A 26,115-nucleotide genomic window follows, 5' to 3' on the forward strand; every position below is an offset into this window, starting at 1 on the left:
TCCGCTGTTGCCATTTGTAATATAAAGTAGTGTAAAGTTCTTACTTATATCTTTCAGTAGACTAGCTATCAAAGCGCTAAAAACTGTAGTGGGTTTACACAATTCACCCACGGAACTTTAGTTATTAGAGGGTTACGGTCGGACGGTTTTTCACGGGACACATTTCCGGCGTTGATGTTGCATTATTGAGCCACGGATGAGAAAATGCTGCTCCGTTATTGATTTAAGTAAAGTCTGAATGTCATTAAAACAGTTAGCGCAATCTTTTGATACTTCTTCCACTCCCGTCCTTGCACGATACATCGCTACAACAAAGATGACGGGGAGAAGACCTGTCCAAGGTGAGCCACGTAGGTAAGACCGCCCACAAAACAGCGCATCCTGAAGAGACGCTCAGAAAGCTACTTGAAAATGGTCTGTAAAATATAATCTATGCAACACTTTCACCAAAGAACCACCATTACATGTTATATAGACCACAAGATAGTGTTTTATATTTAGAAAAAAATCATAATATGACCCCTTTAATGCACCCTATTATCTGGTGCACCTTTTGTATGAAATAGACCCACTCATCGGCAGGGCGCCTTTTAATCCGGTGCGCCCTATGGTCCGAAAAATACGGTAATCAAACTTTTCAAGGTAATCTTTGACAGTAAAGAGCTACCTCAATCTGTCCAATGGTTTCCTGGTATTCCTTCTCTCTGTTCTTGAAGAGCGACTCTGTCTCATCGATGAGGCTGCCCAGACTTTTATCATTGGGTTCCTTAGAGAGAACAGCACATAGGTCTGGGTTCAGGTTACCAATCATACACTTCATTATCGGTTTTTAAAGAGGTGAGTCTCACCGCTTCGGTGCCGACGCCGTCTCCCGGTATGGCGTTGGTGCTGGGTGGCGCGGTGAGGCCACATGGCACGTTGTAGTTGGCGAAGTCCTCCCATAACAGCAGCGTCTCTTCGTTCTCCTCCCACGTTAGACTGTCACAGTCGTCGTCCAGCTCAAAGGTCTCGCGCCTAGCAACAGAGGGGTTATCTGAAGGGTGTCTGCGTGGGACACGGGACAAACGGAGAGGAAGAAAAGACAGAAAGAACTAGTAATGTAGGCACCTGGTTGATTAAGCAAAGGTTGCATGCAAAGAAATAAGTACACCCACGTACACCCACGCATGTTAGAAAAGACAGTAAAAACTTTCCATGTTTAACACTGAACAATCATTAATTCATCATAGAAAGTGAAAATTGTCCTCAAACTATTATAGCACAATGCAAAATGTGTTGACCCATACTGGGTAAGTGCGAAAGACTAATGATAAAAACAGTAAGTAGGACATGCTAACAACACGACAAATCCCTAACCAAACCAGGTAAGCGTACTAAGGACTAATGATATAAACAGTAGATAGAACATAATTACAGCTAGCATGCTAACAACAGCTATGAATCAAATCCTGGTAAGTGTACTAAAGATTAATGATACAAACAGTAGGTAGAACATACTTACAGCTAAGCATGCTAACATCTATGAATCAAATCCTGTAAGTGTACTAAAGATTAATGATATAAACAGTAGGTAGAACATGCTAACAACCTATATGGACCCAAACCAGGTAAGCGTACTAAAGACTAACGATATAAACAGTAGATAGAACATACTTACAGCTAAGCATGCTAACAACACCTTTGGATCAAATCCTGGTAAGTGTACTTAAGATTAATGATATAAACAGGTAAAACATGCTAACAACGTATATGGACCATGAATTGATTAACGTGGACCCCGACTTAAACAAGTTGTAAAACTTATTCAAGTGTTAACCATTTAGTGGTCAATTGTACGGAATATGTACTGTACTGTGCAATCTACTAATAAAAGTCTCAATCAATCAATCAAAACCCAAACCAGGTAAGTGTACTAAACACTAACGATATAAACTGTAGGCAGAACATGCTAACAACATATATGGACCCAAACCAGGTGAGCGTACTAAAGACTAACGATATAAACAGTAGGTAGAACATCCTAACAACGTATATGGACCCAAACCAGGTAAGCGTACTAAAGACTAACGATATAAACAGTGGGTAGAACATCCTAACAACGTGTATGGACCCAAACCAGGTAAGCGTACTAAAGACCAATGATATAAACAGTATATAGAACAGTGGTTCTTAACCTGGGTTCGATCGAACCCTCGGGGTTCGGTGAGTCGGGCTCAGGGGTTCGGCGGAGGTCAAAACACACCCGACTCATCGTGTAAATAAAAACTTCTCCCTATCGGCGTATTACGGATACGGCAACAGCAGAAGTCAGACTGATTTGCAGGTGTGTAATTTGTTGTGAGTTTATGCACTGTTGGTTTTGTTGTTTGAACAAGGTGATGTTAATGCACGGTTCATTTTGTGCACCAGTAAAAAAAACATGGTAACACTTTAGTATGGGGAACATATTCACCATTAATTATTTGCTTATTAACATGCAAATTAGTAACATATTGGCTCTTAACTAGTCATTATTAATTACTTATTAATGCCTTATTCGGCATGGCCTTATTATAACCCTAACCCTCTAACCCTGGCCCTAACCCTCTAACCCTAACCCGAACCCTAAACCTAGCCCTAACCAAATAACTCTAAATTAAGTCTTAGTTACTTAGAATATGTTCCCCTAGTGTCCAAAAAACTCTAAATTAAGTCTTTGTTACTTAGAATATGTTCCCCATACTAAAGTGTTACCAAAAACATATAATAACTTTGTCTTGAATTTGAAAAAAAAGGAGGGTTCTGTAAATGCGCATATGAAACTGGTGGGGTTCGGTACCTCCAACAAGGTTAAGAACCACTGATATAGAACATGCTAACAAAATATATGGACCCAAACCAGGTAAACGTACTAAAGACTAACGATTTAAACAGTAGGGAGAACATGATAGCAGCTGGCATGCTAACTTGCTATCAATTAGTATGCTAACATAAAGCAAGATAACAGCTTGCAGACAGGAAGCAGAATTGCAGATTAGTAAGATTTTCACATGTTGCAGTGTACAGCAGCAAGATATGATTTCACAGGCGTATCAGATGCTAACCTGCTACCACTTGCTATCGTATATCAGAAAGCGCTATTGCATATCAAAAGGACTTTGATGGATAACATGCAAACAGAGATTCTAGCATATAGCAACATATAGAGAAAGCAATTTAATAACTATATTTCAATGTAGATTTGATCATTCAGTCAGTCAATGTATTATACACTAGCCATTTAGCTGCAATACTCCAATACAAACACTAGAGGAAGGTGACGGACTATACTAAACAAATCCTCCCATCCTGGTGCAGAGAGACTGCAGACTAGCAACATGGTTGTAATGTGCAAATCTTACAGCTGGTTAATCATGCGCTTCATTTCGTCTGTGATGTTGAGTGTCTCCTCCTCCTCTGAAGGGCTCGGCTCTGCGTCCATGTCTGTGACCTCCTCGTCGGGTGCCACTTTGCGCTCTTTCGTCTTGCAGCACGCCATGGCCCCCTGGGACTAAAATACACAGTGCACGCCCAAGTTACCACATGGTTTTCTCTTCCATTCAAAGTCCCTCAAAAGACAATAATTGTGAAAGGTGTCCAGGTGCAAACTAAGCTCTGATTTGTATTTGCAGAGGGTGAGCAACTTGGATACCATAAAAAGAAACCCACCCTCTCTGGCAGCGATCTGGCCGGGCTGACGTTGAACATCTTGGACATGTCTTCAGAGTTGCGTTGCTGCGCCACATCGCAGAGTTTGGCCGTGATGTCGATGCGTCTGCAGATGTCCATGTCCACCCGCCTGGCTTTCTCCTGAATCTTGGAGTCCAGGTCAGACATTTGCTATGCAGAGAACAAACACTGGGTGTGATTTAATGCAGCAAACACCAAGTTAATTTCAAGTTAGTAAATATTTGACTGAGTGTTAGAACTTTTGTACAACACTATCTAAAAATCAAAAAGCAAGAATCTGTTCCTTTAGACCTAATAAACTCCAAACCAATAGGGGGCAGCAGATTGCAATTTGTGGGTTAATTAAGCACATTGCTAACTTAAACCAGAACTAATAATTAATTTTATTTAAGTGTTGTAAAACATGTCACAATGTATCCTGTATGATACAGTGTTGCTACACCAGGACTCGCTGCCTTTTTTTCACGATTGTAGATATAAATACCTATCAATTCAAGTAAATACTGTAGATATTTAAATTCATCATCAACTGTTTTTTCCTCAATACAGCCCATATATCACAATCGCTGTGTCATGATGCTAAAACACTGTGCTATAATATTGTGATATGAGTTTATAAGGGTGATGGGTCAAATGCAGAGAATAATTTCACCACACCTAGTGTGTGTGTGACAATCATTGGTACAATCATTGGTACTTTAACTTTATATATATATATATATATATATATATATATATATATATATATATATATATATATATATATATATATATATTTATATATATATATATATACATGTGTGTGTGTGTCTGTGTGTGTATATATATATATATATATATATATATATATATATATATATATACACACACATGTATATATATATACACATATGTGTATATATATATGTGTGTGTGTGTGTGTATATATATGTATATACAGTATATATGTATGTGCATATATATATATATATACATATGTATATACATACATATGTGTGTGTGAATGTGTATATATATATATATACATGTGTGTGTGTGTCTGTGTGTGTATGTATATATATATATATATATACACACACATATGTATATATACAGTGTGTGTGTGTGTATATATATATGTATGCATATATATACATATATACATATGTATATACATACATACGTGTGTGTGAATGTATATATATATATATATATATGTATGTATATATATATATATATATATATATATATATATATATATATATATGCATTATACATATATATATATATATATATATATATATATATATATATATATATATATATATATGTATATATATATATATATTATACATTTTGTCCAATATTTTGGGTAGTAATTAGTATTTTTTAAATTCCACCATGCAGTACAGTTTGGTTTATTACCATATGCATTTTTTTGTTTTCTATTGTGAAGACTAGAGTGCCGTAATATCCAAACTAGGGATGTCAAATGATAATTTTTTAAATCAGATTAATCACATTTTAAAATTTGTTAATCACAGGTGATTGCTCGCTTGCACAATTAACATTTGCTTAAGAAAAGACCCCAACATTTGTACACAAATGCAAATTTTTAGTCACAATGTCATCCAGGAACGTTTTTAAACATTTTACTTGAATGCATGTCATTTATATGCACAAAACTTGGCAACAGTATTATCCAAAGTTGTTTCAGGCTGTATTTTGGAGTGAAATTTGCCAGCGAGCACACCAGTCAGTCTCCTTACACATTTTTGTACTGACGTATGCATTGATCTGATCGCTGACCGTTAAGATAAAAGAGCGTGTACTGGTAAAATAAATTGCATCATTAATCTAAGCGTGTTCATGATTATTGTGATTAATCACTTGAGTTAACTTGTTATTCCAAACTCAAGTGTCCACTTTAAGCACGTTTTCGTTGGAAATTTCAGCTGGACAGTTTACTTGTAAAGAAGGGAATCAGACACGCTACTCTGCGCTGATTGGTCGACAGAACGTAGTCACTTACGTGTTCTATTAGGATCCAAAGTAAACAATAAATTCATAAATCATGTTGGGAAACTGTGGACGGTCAAATGGGACAAAAAAAACAAAACATCTTTAGTTAATTATTAATTATTTACTTAATGTGTTATTTATTACATTTAATTATTCAATCATTTCAATACCTAAATATTTAATTATCATTTAATAGTCATCTAAATGATTTCCTTATTTCATGATTAAATTAATTATTTCAACAATTTATTAAAATATTTCATGACTTAATGATTTCATTATTTCATGAACCTGTGTCTCAGCTCCATGGATGTATTTTTATCTGTCAAACTGACCCATCAATGTCAGTGGGCGGGGCTAGCACACATGATTTCTTTGGTCTGAAGCCTGGAACCTTACAACATGGCAGCTGACTCATACTTTTTTGGTAGTTGGTTGTAGATATTTAAAACCTTGCAGAGTATGTGTAAGCAAGACCTGCTGACCCACAACATGTAGCAGTTAAAGTAGAGGAATTTATTAGAGTTGTAGTTCCGCACTTTCAGACCAAGATATCCACCAGTACTGCTTCGCATCTCTGGTCAAAGTTCCACAGACAAGTGGAAGTGCTGGGTAACCAATCAGGTGTTAGGATCCGCCCGCTGACTTTGACGGCTGAGTTTGACAGATAAAATCAATAAAGCTCTGACACACAGGTTTATGAAATAATTGAATAAATCATGAAATAATGAAATAATAAAATAATGAAATAAATTGTTATTTAATGATTATTTAAATTATTAAATAATTAATTGAATATTGAAATAAGTATATACACGATTAAATAATGAAATGTACTTTTTAACATTGGTTTGGTTTGATTTTGAGTTTATTTTGAAGATGCATACAATTACAACATGATGCATCACAATTTCCAGTTTCTCTTTTCAACATGTTAGAAAAGTAGTAGGAAGAAGCAGAGCTTATGTAATCCTTTTCCATTACATAGCAATTGCTAAAACCTTTGTTCACTTCCTGTTCTCAATTTATTCACAATATACACTATAAATAATAACAGTAAAAAGAAATAATTAGTGAAGTAAGGTGAGATAAATAAGATCATCAATACGTTCAGAATGTTTATCATGGTTCTTCTTCTTTGTACTTTGTAAACACTTTAAGTTTGAACAGTTTCTTAAATTGGATCATATTAGTACATTGTTTGATGTATTTGCTTAATCTATTCTATAATTGAATTCCACATAATGATATACTAAAGGGTTTTAAGTGTTGCACGGGCATACAAATGTTTTAAATTACTTTTTTCTCTAAGGTTATATTTCTACTCTTTTGTTGAGAAGAATTGTTGTATGTTCTTCAATAGCAGGTTATAATTTGCTTAGTACATAATTTTAGCTGTTTGCAAACTCATAATATTGTGGAAGTTCAATTTTTTTGATTCAATAAATAAAGGGTTTGAATGTTCTATATATCCAACATTATGTGTTATTCTAACTGATCTTTTTTGTAACACGGTTAGTGAATGAAGTGCACATTTGTACTTATTTCCCCATATTTATAACTCAGATATGGTAACACTAACGAGCAGTAGAGAATATGAAGTGATTTTTTGTACAATACATATTTAGCTTTATTCATTATTAACTTGTTTCTTGCCACCTTATGTTGCATATTTTTTATATGAGATTTCCAGTTTATTTTATCATCAATCATTACACTTAGAAACTTAATTTAATTTACTCTTTCAATGTCTATTACGTCTATTTGTATTTGTGTTTGACTTTCTCTTCTACTGTTACCAAATAGCATATTTTAGTTTTACTGAGGTTTAAGGATAGTCTGTTTTTGTCAAACCATCTCTTTAATTTGTTAATTTCTTCTGTTATTATTTGTATTAGATTATGTGTGTTCTCTCCGAAACAAAACACAGTAGTATCGTCTGTGAATAATACTAATTAAGTATTTTGTAACTTTACCAATGTCATGGCAACTCCTGCCATCAGTGTGTGAATGGGGGGATGTGGAAATAGTGTCAAAGCGCTTTGAGTACCTTAAAGGTAGAAAAGCGCTATATAAGTAGAACCTCTTTTTTTTTTATATAAAGATCGAACAATTTTGGTCCCAGTATAGATCCCTGTGGTACATATTGCTTCCTGTTGGTTAAGTAGCTTCTTATCCAGTTTAAGACCAACCCTCTAATGCCATACTGTTCTAAGGTTTTCATTAAAATATAATTGATTAATTGTGTCAAATGCTTTAGTTAGATCCATCAACACTGCCGCTGCACACTGTTTACCATCTATTGCATTGGTAATTTTCTCTGTTATTTCGATTGAAGCCATCGATGTTGAAATATTAGCTCATTGGTTCTCAGCGGGTATTCTATATTTGTTAATGAAATTGTCCAATCTGTTATTAAACATTAATTACATTAATGACACATTCATAACACATTCATGTGTTTCATTCAAATTATAATTAATTAATGACACATTTAAGTAACTATTTAAAGATGTATTTTTTCATTTATTTTGTCCCATTTGACCTTTCATAGGAAACATCCTAAAGTGGAATTTATGCCATTTGCTTGTTTTTATTTATGGATAATGTTGGTACGCAGCACTTGCTTATTTCATTAGCTAGTTGCATGTTTGCTCATAAAAAATGACTGTATTTATGTAGCTAACACAGCTATTTCCATCCACGAAGATACAAGCCTAATCAGAGAACATCACATCTTTTGAACAGCTCTTTTAACCGATTCGCAGTTGCGAACCATTTTTTGCAAGCCGTTTTTTATGCAGATATGCATACCACCCTGCTGACAAATAAGCTGGGACTAGGTTGGGTAGTACAATTTTGTATTCACATTTTTATTATGTTCCAGTTTGTATTCCAGTTTTATTTATACGTTTTACCTACATTTATACATTATATTCTTGCTTATTATTGGTGTATTTTTTCTGTATTGTTAAAATGCTATTTTCCTACAATTACAAAAAATTGTAAATAGTGATGTCATTATCAAAGCACGATGGTACCATTTTATGGAATATTTTCCATTAAAACACAACAAAAATGAAATCAGAGTCAATATGTCACAATAAAACCCATTATTGAGAAATATGGGTGTGAATGTTAGACTATTTTCTGTACTACTGGTTGTTTCCTCTATTAAAAAACAAAACAAACTATAATAACAAGCAAGTCTTTTGAACGACTCCTCCCTTCAAAGAGCCATAAATCCTATCTCTATTATAAACTGAAACAGGGCAACATTAACTAATTGGTTCACTTTCTAATGCCCTCTTTTGGCCAAGATTCTTTGTACAAATTTTACAACACAAAACTCTGAAGGTCTTCTTATATTTGCTTTGGAAAATATTTTTTTAGATTGGGTTAGTTATTTTAAGCAGCCAAAACATCTTTAACAGGACCACCGATGATTGTAAAACAGACTAAGGCGTATAAGAATGACAGACATACAAAACCTCCACTACACGTCAAAGTCATTACTTCCCAAGATCCAAGTCTTCCATTCCACTTACCTGTGTCTGTATTTTCACATGTGGGATGAGGTAAAACACAGAAAATACATTTTTTACACACTTGAAATAGGGAACAAATGCTTCATTGTTAAGCAGGATAAACAACCACACACTTTTAGGTGCATTTATCCCTGGGCAAGCCAATGCTGGGAGGGATCAGCCCACTGCAGTCCATTACTGCTGTATCTCACTCAGAACCATAACTGGCAAAGAAAAATACACCCCCGCTTCCTATAGGAACAAGCTTTCAGATCTAGCATCAATGGATTTCTGCCTTTCATTTTCCGCCCAAATAAAAAGACGGAAGTGGTTTCCGAGTTTAGTGCTGCACAGGAACAATAAACTTAGTTCAGAATAAGTACTTACATCACTCATCAGGCTTTTGAAGACCACCAGTTCCGCCTTCAGTCGCTCCACCTTTTCATTCATTTCGTCATGAATCTCAGATGACTCTCTGGCCCGCTGAGTGGACATCAGAACACAATACACAACTCTATTAGGGAATGATACTGTCCTGGTTTAGCCTGATACAGCGGTTAACACATTTGCAAGCGTGCCGTCGCAGGCTTGAGTCCCTAAGTCCGTGAAATTGGTCATGGCAAGAACTGTTCTAAGTATTGAATTTGTGGAATGCAGTGTTGGCTGAGTAGCTGAAAAGTCGGTTCAGGGGCTTTTGTTGCCTGAACCATACTGGGCTCAAACTCAAGATGCATTGATTGATTATTGCCACATGTTCCCAAGGAGAAGCATATCTGCCCCTTTCATCCAATCACAAACATACACTATATTGCCAAAAGTATTTGGCCACCTGCCTTTACTCACATATGAACTTGAAGTGCCATCCCATGGAAATGTCCAAAATGTTTTGGTATCCTGGAGCATTCAAAGTTCCTTTCACTGGAACTAAGGGGCCAAGCCCAACTCCTAAAAAACAACCCCACACCATAATTCCTCCTCCACCAAATTTCACACTCGGCACAACGCAGTCCGAAATGTACCGTTCTCCTGGCAACCTCCAAACCCAGACTCGTCCATTATTGCCATATGGAAAAGCGTGATTCATCAGTCCAGAGAAGGCGTCTCCACTGCTCTAGAGTCCAGTGGCGACGTGCTTTACACCACTGCATCCCACGCTTTGCATTGGACTTGGTGATGTATGGCTTAGATGCAGCTGCTCAGCCATGGAAACCCATTCCATGAAGCTCTCTGCGTACTGTACGTGGGCTAATTGGAAGGTCACATGAAGTCTGGAGCTCTGTAGCAACTGACTGTGCAGAAAGTCTTTGCACTATGCGCTTCAACATCCACTGACCCCTCTCTGTCAGTTTACGTGGCCTACCACTTGGTGGCTGACTTGCTGTTGTTCCCAAACTCTTCACTTTTCTTATAATAAAGTTGACTTTGGAATATTTAGGAGCGAGGAAATTTCACGACTGGATTTGTTGCACAGGTGGCATCCTATGACAGTTCCACGCTGGAAATCACTGAGAGCGGCCCATTCTTTCACAAATGTTTGTAGAAACAGTCTCCATGCCTAAGTGCTTGATTTTATACACCGGGCCAAGTGATTAGGGCAGCTGATTCTCATCATTTGGATGGGTGGCCAATACTTTTGGCAATATAGTACTAGTATGCTGGGCCGATAACACATTTTGCTGGACAATATATTGTCCCACAAAGTATTGCCAAAATTATTTTGAAACCAAATTAGGCACTACTATACAGAATATTAATAATATTACTAGTAACCCTGGTCCGTGTACCTTCCGTTCATTCTATTTCGAATTCTTAAATGCAAATCAAAATACAAGTTTCGGGCCATTTTTTCTATTTTCATTTCTCAAACAAAAGTTGAACAACTATTTAATGAAACTTTTTAAAAACGACAATAGGACTTCCGCTGAACAAAGATGTTACCGTTATGCTAAAAACATGCTGAGCGCAAAGGGAACGCTAAAATACCGCTTCCGGTTCAATTTGTCATCACACAGATAAACGCACATTTTTGCATTTTGGATGAACGTATATTCGATTTTTGTGTTTATCTGGTAAAATAAAAATCCATAAAAAGAAAACGGCAAAAAATCTAATTTTATGGCATTATTTTAATGAAAAGTAACCCTTTTGTGTTTTAAAATCTGCCATATATACTAAAAATCGAAAAACGGCTCTAATTTTGTTTTTTGATTTCTGTTTAAGAATTGGAAATAGAATGAACGGAAGGTAGACTGACCAACCCTCTCAAACACAATTCACTTTTATTTTTCGTTAGTATTTTTTGCCCTTGTAATTGGAACGTCAAGAACTTGTGATTCTCCTAAATAAGTAAACAAATAACAATAAAATGGAATCTCAATCTCTGGTAGCAAATATGGCACCTGAATAAGTATTGAACATCTTCAAAAGCAGTTTTTTCCACAGTTGAAAAAACTGGGGATAGGTGTTTGTTTGAAGTCGAAACATTACCACAACAGTAGATTTGGCTTTGAAAACAAACTTTTTCTTCCTAATTTTTGTTATCTAATGAGCTTTTTACGGGCAAGGCTCTGATGCTGTCGGAAACTGGCAGTCCCGACTCCACTCACATAGACAAAGATTGTAGATGACTGACAAGAGGGTTCACTCCGTTCATTTGATTCTGCTATTGAATGAATGCGCTCAGGGGCACAATTCTGCAAGAAATGTGAATCTCAAAACTCTGGGAGGTTTTTTTTCCAACATGTGCTTATGTTTTGAAGAAATCATGTTTTTTATTACTATTATATTTTCTAGACTCATCATTGTATTGTTCGCTTCCAATGGACTTGCAGGTGGCCAACACGCCATAAACTATACACTACTGCCATCTAACATCTTGGACTTGCAACTGCAATTGAGACTCGTAAATGTCACAATAAAACAAGATGTAGCAACTGAACAGCAGTGATCATAATCAGCTTATTTTAAATGTTGCAATGAAAAATTAAATTTTTATCATCAAAAACAATTAATATTTATTAACACACACAATGAGTACCAGTGCCAATTCCAAGATACAGGGAATCGGTACCACATGGGTTCAAATGTGAACAGTACCCATTCCAAGTCGGCGGTCATGCTAACGACATTGCAGCGAGAGTCCTTGAGTAAAATTGGCAGCGTTTGTTTGTGATGAAGCATGTTAGGTAATTTACAATTATTTTAAGTCATCAAAAAATTTGATTGCATGATACTGTGGATCGAGATCACCATTTTTAATTATTTTATGATTGTTTGTACATGCAAAGCTTTGGTCACAGTTTCAGTTGGGTTATGGGAAAATTGTAAAAAAAACCTCTGAAATATCAACACGGACCAAAAAAAGGATTTCTATTTACTAAATAGAATTTGACAATCCAGTAGGAATTGCGTGTGACTGCCCCCTTGCTGAACTGAAATGCTGATTGGATGTAGAATGACTGTTGGAAACATTTGAATGTTGACAGTGTTTGAATGTTGAAGAGCTGACGCTAACCTGAAACTGTGTATCACGAACCATGATTTTTTTAGTTTAATCATGCATAATTAGCAAAAAAAAAGCTAGCATTAAATGTTAGCATGCTAATGTTCTCACAAGTATGCTAACAGTTAACGTGTTAATGCATGTTAACTATTACCATTCTTGCATGACAGCACCGAGTATCACAAACCATGATTTTCAGGTTTAAACATACACAATTAGCACAAAAAAACTAGCATAAAACATTAGCATGCTAATGTTCCCACAAGTATGCTAAGAGTTAATGTGTGTTATTCCAGAAAAAAAAAACGGAATTATTTGGGAAAGGGAAAACATGTTTTGCGCTCGATATATAGGAGGAGTAGTGTGTGTGTGGATGGTTGAAAGGTCGGAATCAGGTTTAAAAAATGCGAAACATGTTGAGAATTTAGGGCATTGTAGAACTATGAAAATGTCAATTCATTTAAATGGGAATTTCCTGGAAAATTGGGAATTTTGGAAAATAGTGATCCTAGATGATATGAATGGGTTGGTGTTGGAATTTTTCGAATCGGTTGAAAATAAAATGTTGACGTAGTAACAGTTTGAATTGATATTTACTGGAATTTCGGGAAAACCGAAAATTTGTACGGGAAGAAAAATGTTGATTGTGTTGTCCCAATTAAGAAGAATGTACTGAAGGTGGAATGGTCAAAAACAGTTGAAAAATGGGGACTGTGAAAACTTTGGTGAGTGGAGTGTGTGGATGGTGGAACGGTTTGAATCGGGTGAGAAATGTTGAAATTGTGCATGTTCAAAAAATTACCCATTCATTGTCAACGGGAAAAATGACCCGGAAATTCTGGGTAATCTGGGATATTTTTTTTTGTATTTTTTGAGGGAGTTTACAATTCCTCGTCAAGCCGAACGTTTTGATCCTTAACGGCTCTGATTGGATGAAAACTGTGGGCTGTGGCATCCGGCAAACTTTTGAGGCGGAATAATAATAAATACATTATATTGCCAAAAGTATTTGGCCACCCATCCAAATTATCAGAATCAGGTGTCCTAATCACTTGGCCCGGCCACAAGTGTATAAAATCAAGCACTTAGGCATGGAGACTGTTTCTACAAACATTTGTGAAAGAATGGGCCGCTCTCAGGAGCGCGGTGATTGCGCGTGGAACTGTCATAGGATGCCACCTGTGCAACAAATCCAATCGTGAAATTTCCTCGCTCCTAAATATTCCAAAGTCAACTGTCGCCTTAATTATAAGAAAATGGAAGAGTTTGGGAACAACAGCAACTCAGCCACCAAGTGGTAGGCCACATAAACTGACAGAGAGGAGTCAGCGGATGCTGAAGCGCATAGTGCAAAGAAGTCGCTGACTTTCAGTTGCTACAGCGCTTCAAACTTCATGTGACCTTCCAATTAGCCCACGTACAGTACGCAGAGAGCCTCATGAAATGGGTTTCCATGGACGAGCAGCTGCATCTAAGTCATACATCACCAAGTCCGATGCAAAGCTTGTGATGCAGTGGTGTAAAGCACGTTGCCACTGTACTCTAGAGCAGTGGAGACGCCTTCTCTGGAGTGATGAATGACACTTTTCTATCTGGCAATCTGATGGACGAGTCTGGGTTTGGAGGTTGCCAGGAGAACGCTGCATTTCGGACGGCATTGTACCGATTGTGAAATTTGGTGGAGGAGGAATTATGGTGTGGGGTTGTTTTTCAGGAGTTGGGCTTTGCCCCTTAGTTCCAGTGAAAGGAACTTTGAATGCTCCAGGATATCAAAACATTTTGGACAATTCCATGCTCCCAACCTTGTGGGGAACAGTTTGGAGCGGGCCCCTTCCTCTTCCAACATGACTGTGCACCAGTGCACAAAGCAAGGTCCATAAAGACATGGATGACAGAGTCTGGTGTGGATGAACTTGACTGGCCTGCACAGAGTCCTGACCTGAGCCCGATAGAACACATTTGGGATGAATTAGAACGGAGACTGAGAGCCAGACCTTCTCGACCAACATCAGTGTGTGACCTCACCAATGCGCTTTTGGAAGAATGGTGGAAAATTCCTATAAACACACTCCGCAACCTTGTGGACAGCCTTCCCAGAAGAGTTGAAGCTGTAATAGCTGCAAAAGGTGGACCGACATCATATTGAACCCTACGGGTTAGGAATGGGATGGCACTTCAAGTTCATATGTGAGTCAAGGCAAGTGGCCAAATACTTTTGGCAATTTTGTGTAGATTATTTTTTTGCTGTAGAATCTTCGGTGTGTCAATGCTTGGGCATTAACACAATGACATTTAACAGTTGCATTGTTTTGTTGCACAACTTTTTTGGTACGATTTTCATTCAGCATGTGGGTATCAAACAACACCCATAAAGGTTCCGTCTGGTCCATATCCAAATGAGGACCGTTTGGCCTTAGTGAAGTCTGCACTTAACTGATTGCTATTGAATGCACAGTACTTTTCCAAAACAGCTTGCATCTCTCCCATAAAGCAACATCTTTGTGTGCGCTAAAAGGTTAAAGCCCCCAGGGGACGCTGCTCCACCTCTACGTGGTGTTTTTTTTTTTTTTTGCTGACCTCCAATGCAAATGTGCACAATCGATGTGAGCGAACGCAGAAAGAGGTCAGGATGCCGACTGACTGTTTGCCTCAAGGTGTGTCGCTATAAACTGATTAGGATTCTGTTTTGCTCACATATGGACTTGTGCAGATGGTTTTGTAATTCTGTTATAGCCTCTTGACCAAGCGAGAAATAGCCCAAGGTAATGTTTTGAGTGCCAATACAGTCCTGGTTGTCTTATCCTTTGACATTTTACATGATTCACCACAAACAGGGAACTAAGACCCCTGCTTCAGAATTCAAATGGTATATTCTAGTCTGCCGAATCCTAACGTTTATGTCATTTTCCGCAAAAACAGGAAATAGGCTGCTAACTAAGATACAGACACAATAACAAATACATTTCGCTCCATGATTGTTTTAACGTTTTGCATATCGAGAGCCTCCCTTTACCCCAGATTATAAATGCTAGACTCCTGTCATCAGGAAGTACACTGCCAGCAAACACAACACACAGCCATCCCAACAAAAATACTTTTGTTACACAAATGTCGGTGCTCTTTTTGTGTCATGATAGAAGCATATACAGTAGTACCCTGAACCTTCAAGCCTAATTGGTTCTGTGAGGGAGCGCTTAACTCAAAACACTTCACTCAACTCAACGTTGCCCATTGAAATGAATTAAAATCACTTTATTGGTGTTTGGCCCCCCAAAACGGCAACATTTTAACATGTTACGTGCCTTTAAAAAGTAAAAAAAAAAATGTTTATAAGAAATATTGTACAAAACCCAAAACCAGTGAAGTTGGCACATTGTGTAAATCGTAAATAAAAACAATACAATCATTTGCAAATCCTTTTCAACCTATATTCAATTGAATAGACTGCAAAGACAAGATATTTAACGTTCGAACTGGAAAACATTGTTATTTTTTTGCAAATACTACCTCATTTGGAAGTTGATGCCTGTAACATGTTTCAAAAAAGCTGGCACAAGTGGCAAAAAAGACTGAGGAAGTTGAGGAATGTTCCTCAAACACTTATTTGGAACATCCCACAGGTGAACAGGCTAATTGGGAACAGGTGGGTGCCATGATTGGGTATAAAAGCAGCTTCCATGAAATGCTCAGTCATTCACAAACAAGGATGGGGTGAGGGTCACCACTTTCTGAACAAATGCGTGAGAAAATTGTCGAACAGTTTAAGAACAACATTTCTCAACCAGCTATTGCAAGGAATTTAGGGATTTCACCATCTACGGTCTGTAACATCATCAGAAGGTTCAAAGAATCTGGAGAAATCACTGCACGTAAGCAGCGAGGCTGAAAACCAACATTGAATGCCCATGACCTTCGATCCCTCAGGCGGTGCTGCATCAAAAACCGACATCAGTGTGTAAAGGATATCACCACATGGGCTTAGAAACACTTCAGAAAACCACTGTCAGTAACTACAGTTCGTCGCTACATCTGTGAGTGCAAGTTAAAACTCGACTATGCAAAGTGAAAGCCGTGTATCAACAACACTCAGAAACACCGCCGGCTTCGAGCTCATCTAAGATGGACTGATGCAAAGTGGAAAAGTGTTCTGTGGTCTGAGGAGGCCACATTTCAAATAGTTTTTGGAAACTGTGGACGTTGTGTCCTCTGGAACAAAGAGGAAAAGAACCATCCAGATTGTTATAGGCGCAAAGTGTAAAAGCCAGCATCTGTGATGGTATGGGGGTGTATTAGTGCCCAAGACATGGGTAACTTACACATCTGTGAAGGCACCATTAATGCTGAAAGGTACATACAGGTTTTGGAGCAACATATGTTGTCATCCAAGCAACGTTATCATGGACGCCCCTGCTTATTTCAGCAAGACAATGCCAAGCCACGTGTTACAACAGTAAAAATGCCCCTGTGCCAACTTTTTTGCAATGTGTTGCTGCCATTAAATTGTAAGTTAATAATTATTTGCAAAAATTAATTTTGTTTCTCAGTTGGAACATTAAATATATTGTCTTTGCAGTCTATTCAATTGAATATAAGTTGAAAAGGATTTGCAAATCATTATATTCTGTTTTTATTTACGAATTACACAACGTGCCAACTTCACTGGTTTTGGGTTTTGTACAAAAACAATACAATATAATGTATTACTAACAACTACAGTGGTTTTATGAAGTAATGTAATAATAATGCAGAGCATTTACCACGGAGAGTGGACTTTTAAAGTATCTCCTTCAAGTTGCTTTTCAGTCAAACACACTCCAACAGATTCTCCATATTTTCATGGATAAATGTGTGCCGTTTAGATATTATTTTAACATTCTTGGTTGGTGTTATAAACTCATTCTGCTTCAGTATGGTGGAGACTCGCAGTGACACGCTGCAACTGCTTCACCAAGTCGACCACCCACTCTGTCATGTTTTTGATGATGTCTTTCTTTAATTCAATTCATTTCATCCACTTCTTTTTCTCTGCACTGTCCTCAACACTCATTTTTTTCCTTACCATGGTTGAAAATCAAAGTTACTGTATGTTGATTTTTATGGGCTTTATTGTGACATTTGTTACGCCAACTGATGGCGGAGATGCTTGTGACACTTTTGCTTGCAACCTAGAGCTTAACAATTAACTTGGGGACTGTTCTTATCTCTAAACTCTCCTAAATTCAGGTACTACTGTACTTGGAAAAGTTGACGGCCTAGTTCATGTAATCAAACACAAATAAGCCAATCCTGGGTTGTTTACAGGGGAACTGCACTTTTTTAGGAATTCTGTCTATCATTCACAATACTTATGTGAGACAAGAACACATATGTTTGACTTTTTTAATGCATTCTAAGTCTTAAATAAACGCTGGCAAAAGTCAGCTAACAATTATAATTAGGGATGTCCGATAATGGCTTTTTTGCCGATATCTGATATTCCGATATTGTCCAACTCTTAATTACAGATACCGATATCAACCGATACCAATATATACAGTCGTGGAATTAACACATTATTATGCCTAATTTGGACAACCAGGTATGGTGAAGATAAGGTCCTTTTTAAAAAAATTAATGAAATAAAACAAGATAAATAAATTAAAAACATTTTCTTGAATAAAAAAGAAAGTAAAACAATATAAAAACAGTTACATAGAAACTAGTAATTAATGAAAATGAGTACTATTAGTGGACCAGCAGCACGCACAATCATGTGTGCTTACGGACTGTATCCCTTGCAGACTGTATTGATATATATTGATATATAATGTAGGAACCAGAATATTAATAACAGAAAGAAAACAACCCTTTTGTGTGAATGAGTGTAAATGGGGGAGAGAGGTTTTTTGGGTTGGTGCACTAATTGTAAGTGTATCTTGTGTTTTTATGTTGATTTAATAAAAAAAACAATACCGATAATAAAAAAAACGATACCGATAATTTCCGATATTACATTTTAAAGCATTTATCGGGCGATAATATCGGCAGGCCGATATTATCGGACATCTCTAATTATAATAATAATGTACTTTACATTTGCGTACAAATCTCAAAGTGCTACAGCAGGGTTAAAAACAGACAGAATAAAACAATATAATAAAAGCTTAACAAAAACAAGTATAACATGCCTAAAAGGCAAGTGATACAAATCAACAGTAGGCCTTCCAGACCAAAAATTAACACAATGGAGTTACGAATGAGTCGGTCTACAGTATTTCGCCTATAAAGCGCTCTTTTTTGAGATCCAAATACCTCCATCATCGTTTGATATACACGCTGTAAGTATATATGTAATAATATACTGTACACATGTAATATTTATGTATGATGACCTAAAACCTTTTTTTTTTTGTCTCCACTGTATAAAGTCTGCTCTCACTGGAATGCCGACTGATGGAATGTTTATATCGTCCCGTTTAGATGAAGAAATAATCATAATTCTCTCCCAAGTTGTCTTTCTCGCCATCTCTGGGTCTAAGTTGACCAACTTCTTGGTTTAAGGCCACAACCTTTTACTATCCAGGTGAGAGGCATGATTTATAATCTAGACTTAACTTTCACCAACTCAAAGGCGATGCAGCAGCTCACCGGCTCAATATGTCAAATTCAATACAGCAAATAAGCCAGTAAGCGCTGTGCGATCACGGCGCTGCTAAAAAAAAGATTGTCTATATTAGCGCTTATAATAACAATATTGCCAAAACTTGGTTAATACTCAGGTCACGAGATGTAAATGGAGTATTGTTGGCAGTTTTTGGATGTTTTTTAGATGGCTTTTTAGGGGCGGAATAGTGTACTCCCATTAGTTGCATTGTTAGCCACCTTGTACTTGCCGTATTGTCCGAGTTAGAATGCATAAAAAAAGAGAAAAACATGTGTTCTTGTCTTACATGGAGATTGTGAATGATAGACAAAATTCCAAAAAAGTGCAGTTCCCCTTTAACTTCTATTAAAATAATTGTATACCAAAATATACTAGAACAACACTAATGGCTAGTGGTCGAAGAGAAAATATTTAACAAATAAATGTCCAGGGTTTGCCCAATATTGGCAAGATACCTGTGGCGGTGGCGGTGGGGGCGGGGTTAGGGGCGTGGTCACAAAGATGTCATCCATAGTTTGCTATGATGAGCATACTTGCCAACCTTGAGACCTTCGAATTCGGGAGATTGGGGTGGGGTGGGGGGTTTGGTGGTAGCGGGGGTGTATATTGTCGCCCGGAAGAGTTAGGGATGCAAGGGATTCTGGGTATTTGTTCTGTTGTGTTTATGTTGTGTTACGGTGCGTATGTTCTCCCGAAATGTGTTTGTCATTCTTGTTTGGTGTGGGTTCACAGTGTGGCGCATATTTGTAACAGTGTTAAAGTTGTTTATAATTCCACCCTCAGTGTGACCTGTATGGCTGTTGATCAAGTATGTCTTGCAGTCACTTTCGTGTGTATGTAGAAGCCGCATATAACATACATGAAAAAGTGGACGCGTCGACAGGTTGTAGAGGACGCTAAAGGCAGTGCCATCACGGCACGCCCTTAATATTGTTGTCCGGGTGAAAATCGGTAGAATTTCGGGAGAATGGTTGCCCCAGGAGATTTTCGGGAGGGGCACTGAAATTCGGGAGTCTCCCGGAAAAATCGGGAGGGTTGGCAAGTATGATGATGAGGGACAAGCGGTGGAAAATAGATGCATGGATGGATATGATTTTCTTTAAAAAGGCTAAAAAATAATGTATACAATACATACATTTAAAACAAATCCGTGTTATTAATTAGTATTAACATATTTTTATATGTATAATTTTGGCAGTATTTACATATTTTGCTGCTTGTACGATATATTTTGTTGAGAATTTTTCAAGTGTCTATAGACTTTTAGTGACTTTTTTTATACTAAAAACGAGCAGCAACAAATTCAGCATCTTTTTCTGGTGTTATTATAGACTGTGCTCATGTTTAGAGACTTTTGCCCCTGACGAAAAGCTAGCTGCAGCAAGCATGACGTCACACTTCTTAATATTTGCACATTTTGTAGATCCATGTGCGCAGGTATATCTGGGATATATTGAAGTACGTCCTCAGACAATCACGTGCGTCTTGTTTACATCAAAACATCCAGTTTCAGAAGCCCTGCTTTCTGTGATTCAAGTCTTTTTCCGCCGGCCGAATTTCGTAGCATTACCGTATTTTTCGGACTATAAGTCGCAGTTTTTTTCATAGTTTGAAGGTGCGACTTATACTCAGGAGCGACTTATGTGTGAAATTATTAACACATTACCGTAAAATATCAAATAATATTATTTAGCTCATTCACGTAAGAGACTAGACGTATAAGATTTCATGGGATTTAGCGATTAGGAGTGACAGATTGTTTGGTAAACGTATAGCATGTTCTATATGTTATAGTTATTTGAATGACTCTTACCATAATATGTTACGTTAACATAACAGGCACGTTCTCAGTTGGTTATTTATGCGTCATATAACGTACACTTATTCAGCCTGTTGTTCACTATTCTTTATTTATTTTAAATTGCCTTTCGAATGTCTATTCTTGGTGTTGGGTTTTATCAAAAAAAATTCCCCCAAAAATGCGACTTATATATGTTTTTTTCCTTCTTTATTATGCATTTTCGGCCGGTGCGACTTATACTCCAGAGCGACTTATACTCCGAAAAATACAGTACTTGTCAATAGTGCGCAAACACTAGGCTATATACTGTATATTTGTTCATACTGTAACGACCTGCTGGTGTTAATATTTTATGTTTGTGTGCATAGGTGGATTAATGACCGGGCCTACCGGGCCCAGGCCCAGGGGGCCAGAGGCCCCAAGGGGCCAGGCCAACTTGGCCCCGCGGCCGCGACCCAAGCAAAACTACTTTTGCAAAAATAATAATCTTAAGCCCCAAGGGGCCAGGCCAACTTGGCCCCGCGGCCATGATCCATAGAGGGTAAGAGGCCCCAAGGGGCCAGGTCAACTTGGCCCCGCGGCCACGATCCATAGACGGTCAGAGGCCCCAAGGGGCCAGGCCAACTTGGCCCCGCGGCCACGACCCACAGAAGGCCAGAGGCCCCAAAGGGCCAGGCCAACTTGGCCCCGCGGCCGCGAGCCACAGAAGGCCAGAGGCCCCAAGGGGCCAGGTCAACTTGGCCCCGCGGCCACGATCCATAGAGGGTAAGAGGCCCCAAGGGGCCAGGTCAACTTGGCCCCGCGGCCGCGACCCACAGAGGGCCTGAGGTCCTAAGGGGTCAGGCCAACTTGGCCCCGTGGCCATGATCCATAGAGGGCCAGAGGCCCCGAGGGGTCAGGCCAACTTGGCCCCGATCCATAGAGGGTCAGAGGCCCCAAGGGGCCAGGCCAACTTGGCCCCGCGGCCACGACCCACAGAGGCCCCAAGGGGCCAGGCAAAATTGGCCCCGCGGCCATGATCCACAGAGGGCCAGAGGCTCTCAATCATTATTATCAAAGCTAATTCTCAAATTGGATGGATCACACAACCTCACTCACATATTCTTTATCAATTATTAAAGGTTGTTTCTGAATTTTGATCACAGAACTTAATGCAAATATTCTTGATTGATTGACAAAGCTCATTCTCAAATTTTGATTACACAACCTTACTCTGACAAATTATCATTATCAAAAAGCTCTATCTCGAATTTGGATCACAGAATCTCACTCAAGTATTCTTAGCTGTGCCCCTCCCCCATCAAGTCTTTCATAAACCGGTCTGTTCTTTTAGAATCTCCTCATTTGGTATTTTGAACTCGTGAGAGACTGCTCAAAATTTGGTTTCCTTTCCCTCAGTTCAGACTCAGAGATAATTTGAAATCATTCAACAAGAAGTTTAACGCGCGCACACACACACTTGAGTTGAGCATTACTTGGAAATTCTTATATTTTCCATTTTGCTGTTATTATCAGCATCTTCCCATTTTGTCCTTTTCTTTCGAGAAAGTTTACAGTCTGACATTTGTCACTGCTGTCAGTTAATAACTTTTTGGTCTTTGACCCATTTTGTCATTTTCTCGATTCGATCGTCACTGACCACTCTCTCCTGTCTGGCAGACATCGTTGCTGCCATCATAGCTAGCAAGCTGCCTGCAGCGGGTCATCCCTATGTTCCCCGTCCCTATGTTACCCGGGTCCTATGTTCCCCTCTACCGGGGAACTAAGGACCCTTTTTAAAAAAAAGGGTTCTATGTTCCCCGCTGCGGGGAACGTACAACACTTTTTCCAGAAAAGGGTTCTATGTTCCCCGCTGCTTCCAATGCGCGACTAAGTAAGACGCACGCAGACACGCATGACAGAGACGCGTTTAAGTTGTCGAAGGAAGGAAGTTCGCGTTTGAGTTGCTCTATCTGCTGCCGCACGCCCTGTGACAGGTTAGGTTTAGGGATGGTTTTGGTCAGGGCACAATTTCGCCAAAAAAGTGCTCCACAACGCCCTGTGACAGGTTAGGTTTAGGGATAGTTTTGGTCAGGGCACAATTTCGCCAAAAAAAAGTGCTCCACAACGCCCTGTGACAGGTTAGGTTTAGGGATGGTTTTGGTCAGGGCACAATTTCGCAATTTCGCCAGATACAATGCAGGGAACATAGGACCCTTTTTTAGAAAAAGGGTCCTAAGTTCCCCGGTCGCATACAAAGACCCAGGAACAACCGGGGAACATAGGACCCGGGGAACATAGGACCCGGGGAACATAGGCACGCTCCCGCCTGCAGATAGCAACATTTTGGTGTCCTTTGGGAAAATATTTAGAAAGAAGACAAAAGTACACACAGTTGTACAACTATTATCTTTATGATCTTTTTTTTGTTAGTTTCTCTGTTACTGTGTGTGGCCAATTAAGCGACTTTTGGCCATACCTGGCTGGTGACATTTAGCGACTTTCTGGTTGATGTTAAGATTAATAATAGCAACAGTTCTCTTCATCTTAATGCAATTTATTGTGTCTGTCTCTTTCACATTTTGCCATTAGGTACTTTGAGCTCTTGTTGGTCAGTCACTCTAAGGTACATTGTTGCTGCCATCATAGCTAGCAAGCTGCCTGCAGATAGCGACATTTTGGTGTCCTTTGAGAAATATTAAGAAAGAAGACAAAAGTACAAGACATTGTACGATTACTATCTTTTTAAAATTATTTGTTTCACTGTGTGATTGACCGACTTTGCCGCTAGATTTCGCGTCTTTTGGCCATACCTGGCTAGCGACTAAAAACATCATTTAGCGACTTTTTGGTTGTGAAGATAAGTGGTAAAAGCAGATCTTCCTGTTGGTCTTCCCACATTTTGCCATTTGGTACTTTGCACTCTTGTTGGTCACTCCAAGGCATTTGTCCCTGCCTTCAGCTAGTCACTTGGCTCTTTTGGAATATATTTCACTGTAATTGGCTCTCTCTCTCTTTCTCCTCAGTACAAATCAGTCTGTTCCCTTGCCATTTAGACATTTTCTTGATTCGATCATCACTGACCACTCTGCTCTCCTGCTGTCTATCAGACGAATCAGTTGATTCTCTGCTCTCAATTGTCTATGCTAGTAAGCTGTTATTCTCTGCTTTGGAGTGTTGATGCTGGGTTGCTAGTTTTCTAAATCACCTCACACACTTGAAGGAAGCAGCACCGATCATAAACACACAAACAAACTCACACACACACACACACACACACACACACACACACACACACACATAGTTGGTTTATCTGTTGTGATAGGCAAAGAGCCAATGTGCAAAGAAAGAAGGGAAATATGGATCATAAACGTTTAAGTGGAGGAGCTAGAAAAAAAATTCAGCAAGAAAAGAAAAAAAAGGAATCAGTTTTACTTGAGAGTGTTCCAAATATCTCCAGCTTCTTCAGTACAAAGACATCTGCTGAAAGCAATTCTATAAATGCTACTGCAAATTCAGCTAAGGTTAGCAATGCACCTGAGCTAGCATGTAGCTCCCAAGATCCTGAGACCACTACAAGTGTAGACACTGAACCAAATGCTTCTGATGCTTATGATTCAACCAATTCAGCAGTAGCCAGTTGCTCGGATGAATGTGAGGTCACTGCACCTCTGGACAGCATAGAAAATGAGCTGAATCTTTCTTCAACACCATCTACAGTGACAACTCTACCTAGTGATCCCGCTAAATGGGCTGAGACCCTCACTGAGTCAATGAAGGAAGTTCTTATTCAAAGAGGTGCAAAATCATTTCACAACCGTCACAGCCATTATCCAGCTTCTGTGAGGAACAGTGGGCTAGGAGGCAAAACCCGATGCCTAAACAATGAACATTTTACTTCACACTTGCCCAATGGACAACGAGTACAAAGAGAGTGGCTGATGTACTCTCCCTCTACTGGTAATGTTTACTGCTTTGCATGCAAACTGTTTTCCCCAAAAACGCATTCTTTTGTGACAGGCTATTGTGATTGGAAACACTCAGAAAGATTTGGTGAACATGAGCGAAGTGCTGAGCACATAACCTGCATGCAAGCAGTCTTGAACCGCGCCAAAGGTGCCACAGTTGATGCAGACCTGTTCAAACAGTTTCAGGCAGAGAGCAGCTATTGGAGGCAGGTGTTACAAAGAGTTGTTGCAGTCATTAAATTCCTTGCAGAAAGGGGCCTTGCATTTAGGGGTAAAAATGAATCGTTAGGGTCTCCTCTCAATGGGAACTACCTTGGTATTCTGGAGGTCCTGGCTGAATTTGATCCCTTTCTAAAGGATCACATCAGAAAGTTTGGGCAGATGGGTCGAGGTAATACCTCATATCTGTCCTCCACCATTTGTGAGGAATTCATTGAATTGATGGGTGCAAAAACCAAACAGGCTATAGCAGATGAACTGCAAGCAAGCAAATACTACTCTATCATTGTGGATTCAACCCCAGATTTATCTCATGTGGACCAATTGACATTCATATTCCGTTTTGTTAGCAAAGAGGGCAGTGTTGTTGAACGCTTTGTGGGTTTTGAGCCCATTACTAGCCATACAGGTGAAAGTTTGGCTAACTGTGTCATGTCTGTGTTGGAAAATCTAGGGTTAGAGCTGTCAAATTGCAGGGGGCAGGCTTATGATAATGCCAGCAACATGTCAGGGAGGTATAATGGGTTGCAGGCTCACTTAAAGAAAAGCAACCCATTAATACACTATATTCCATGTGCAGCTCACTCTTTGAATTTGGTGGGAGTCAACAGCATTGACAGATGTGGAAATGAAGTCTCTAAGTATTTTGACTTGATTCAGTCTATTTACAACTTCACAACTGCATCCACACACCGATGGGACAGGGTATTTGGCAATTCCAACATAGATCTCACACTTAAAGCTTTATCCAACACGCGTTGGAGTTG

At 38.7% G+C, this 26,115-nt stretch overlaps 1 protein-coding gene across 2 annotated transcripts in view; it reads right to left on the reverse strand.

The window, feature by feature from the left end:
• iffo2b (intermediate filament family orphan 2b) overlaps window positions 1-26,115 on the reverse strand; it is an 84,827-nt gene that overhangs the window by 4,305 nt on the left and 54,407 nt on the right. The window contains exons 3-7 of one of the 2 annotated variants that reach the window (XM_062038222.1): window positions 9,624-9,719; window positions 3,688-3,858; window positions 3,381-3,529; window positions 849-1,044; window positions 668-766 (exon numbers count right to left, since the gene is read on the reverse strand). In XM_062038222.1, the coding sequence (XP_061894206.1) occupies window positions 668-766; window positions 849-1,044; window positions 3,381-3,529; window positions 3,688-3,858; window positions 9,624-9,719 (711 nt within the window). The remainder of the gene's footprint in view (window positions 1-667; window positions 767-848; window positions 1,045-3,380; window positions 3,530-3,687; window positions 3,859-9,623; window positions 9,720-26,115) is intronic. The other variant, XM_062038223.1, reaches the window with a different exon arrangement.

The sequence above is a fragment of the Entelurus aequoreus genome, linkage group LG26 (genome assembly GCF_033978785.1).
Source record: "Entelurus aequoreus isolate RoL-2023_Sb linkage group LG26, RoL_Eaeq_v1.1, whole genome shotgun sequence".
Classification (NCBI taxonomy): domain Eukaryota; kingdom Metazoa; phylum Chordata; class Actinopteri; order Syngnathiformes; family Syngnathidae; genus Entelurus; species Entelurus aequoreus.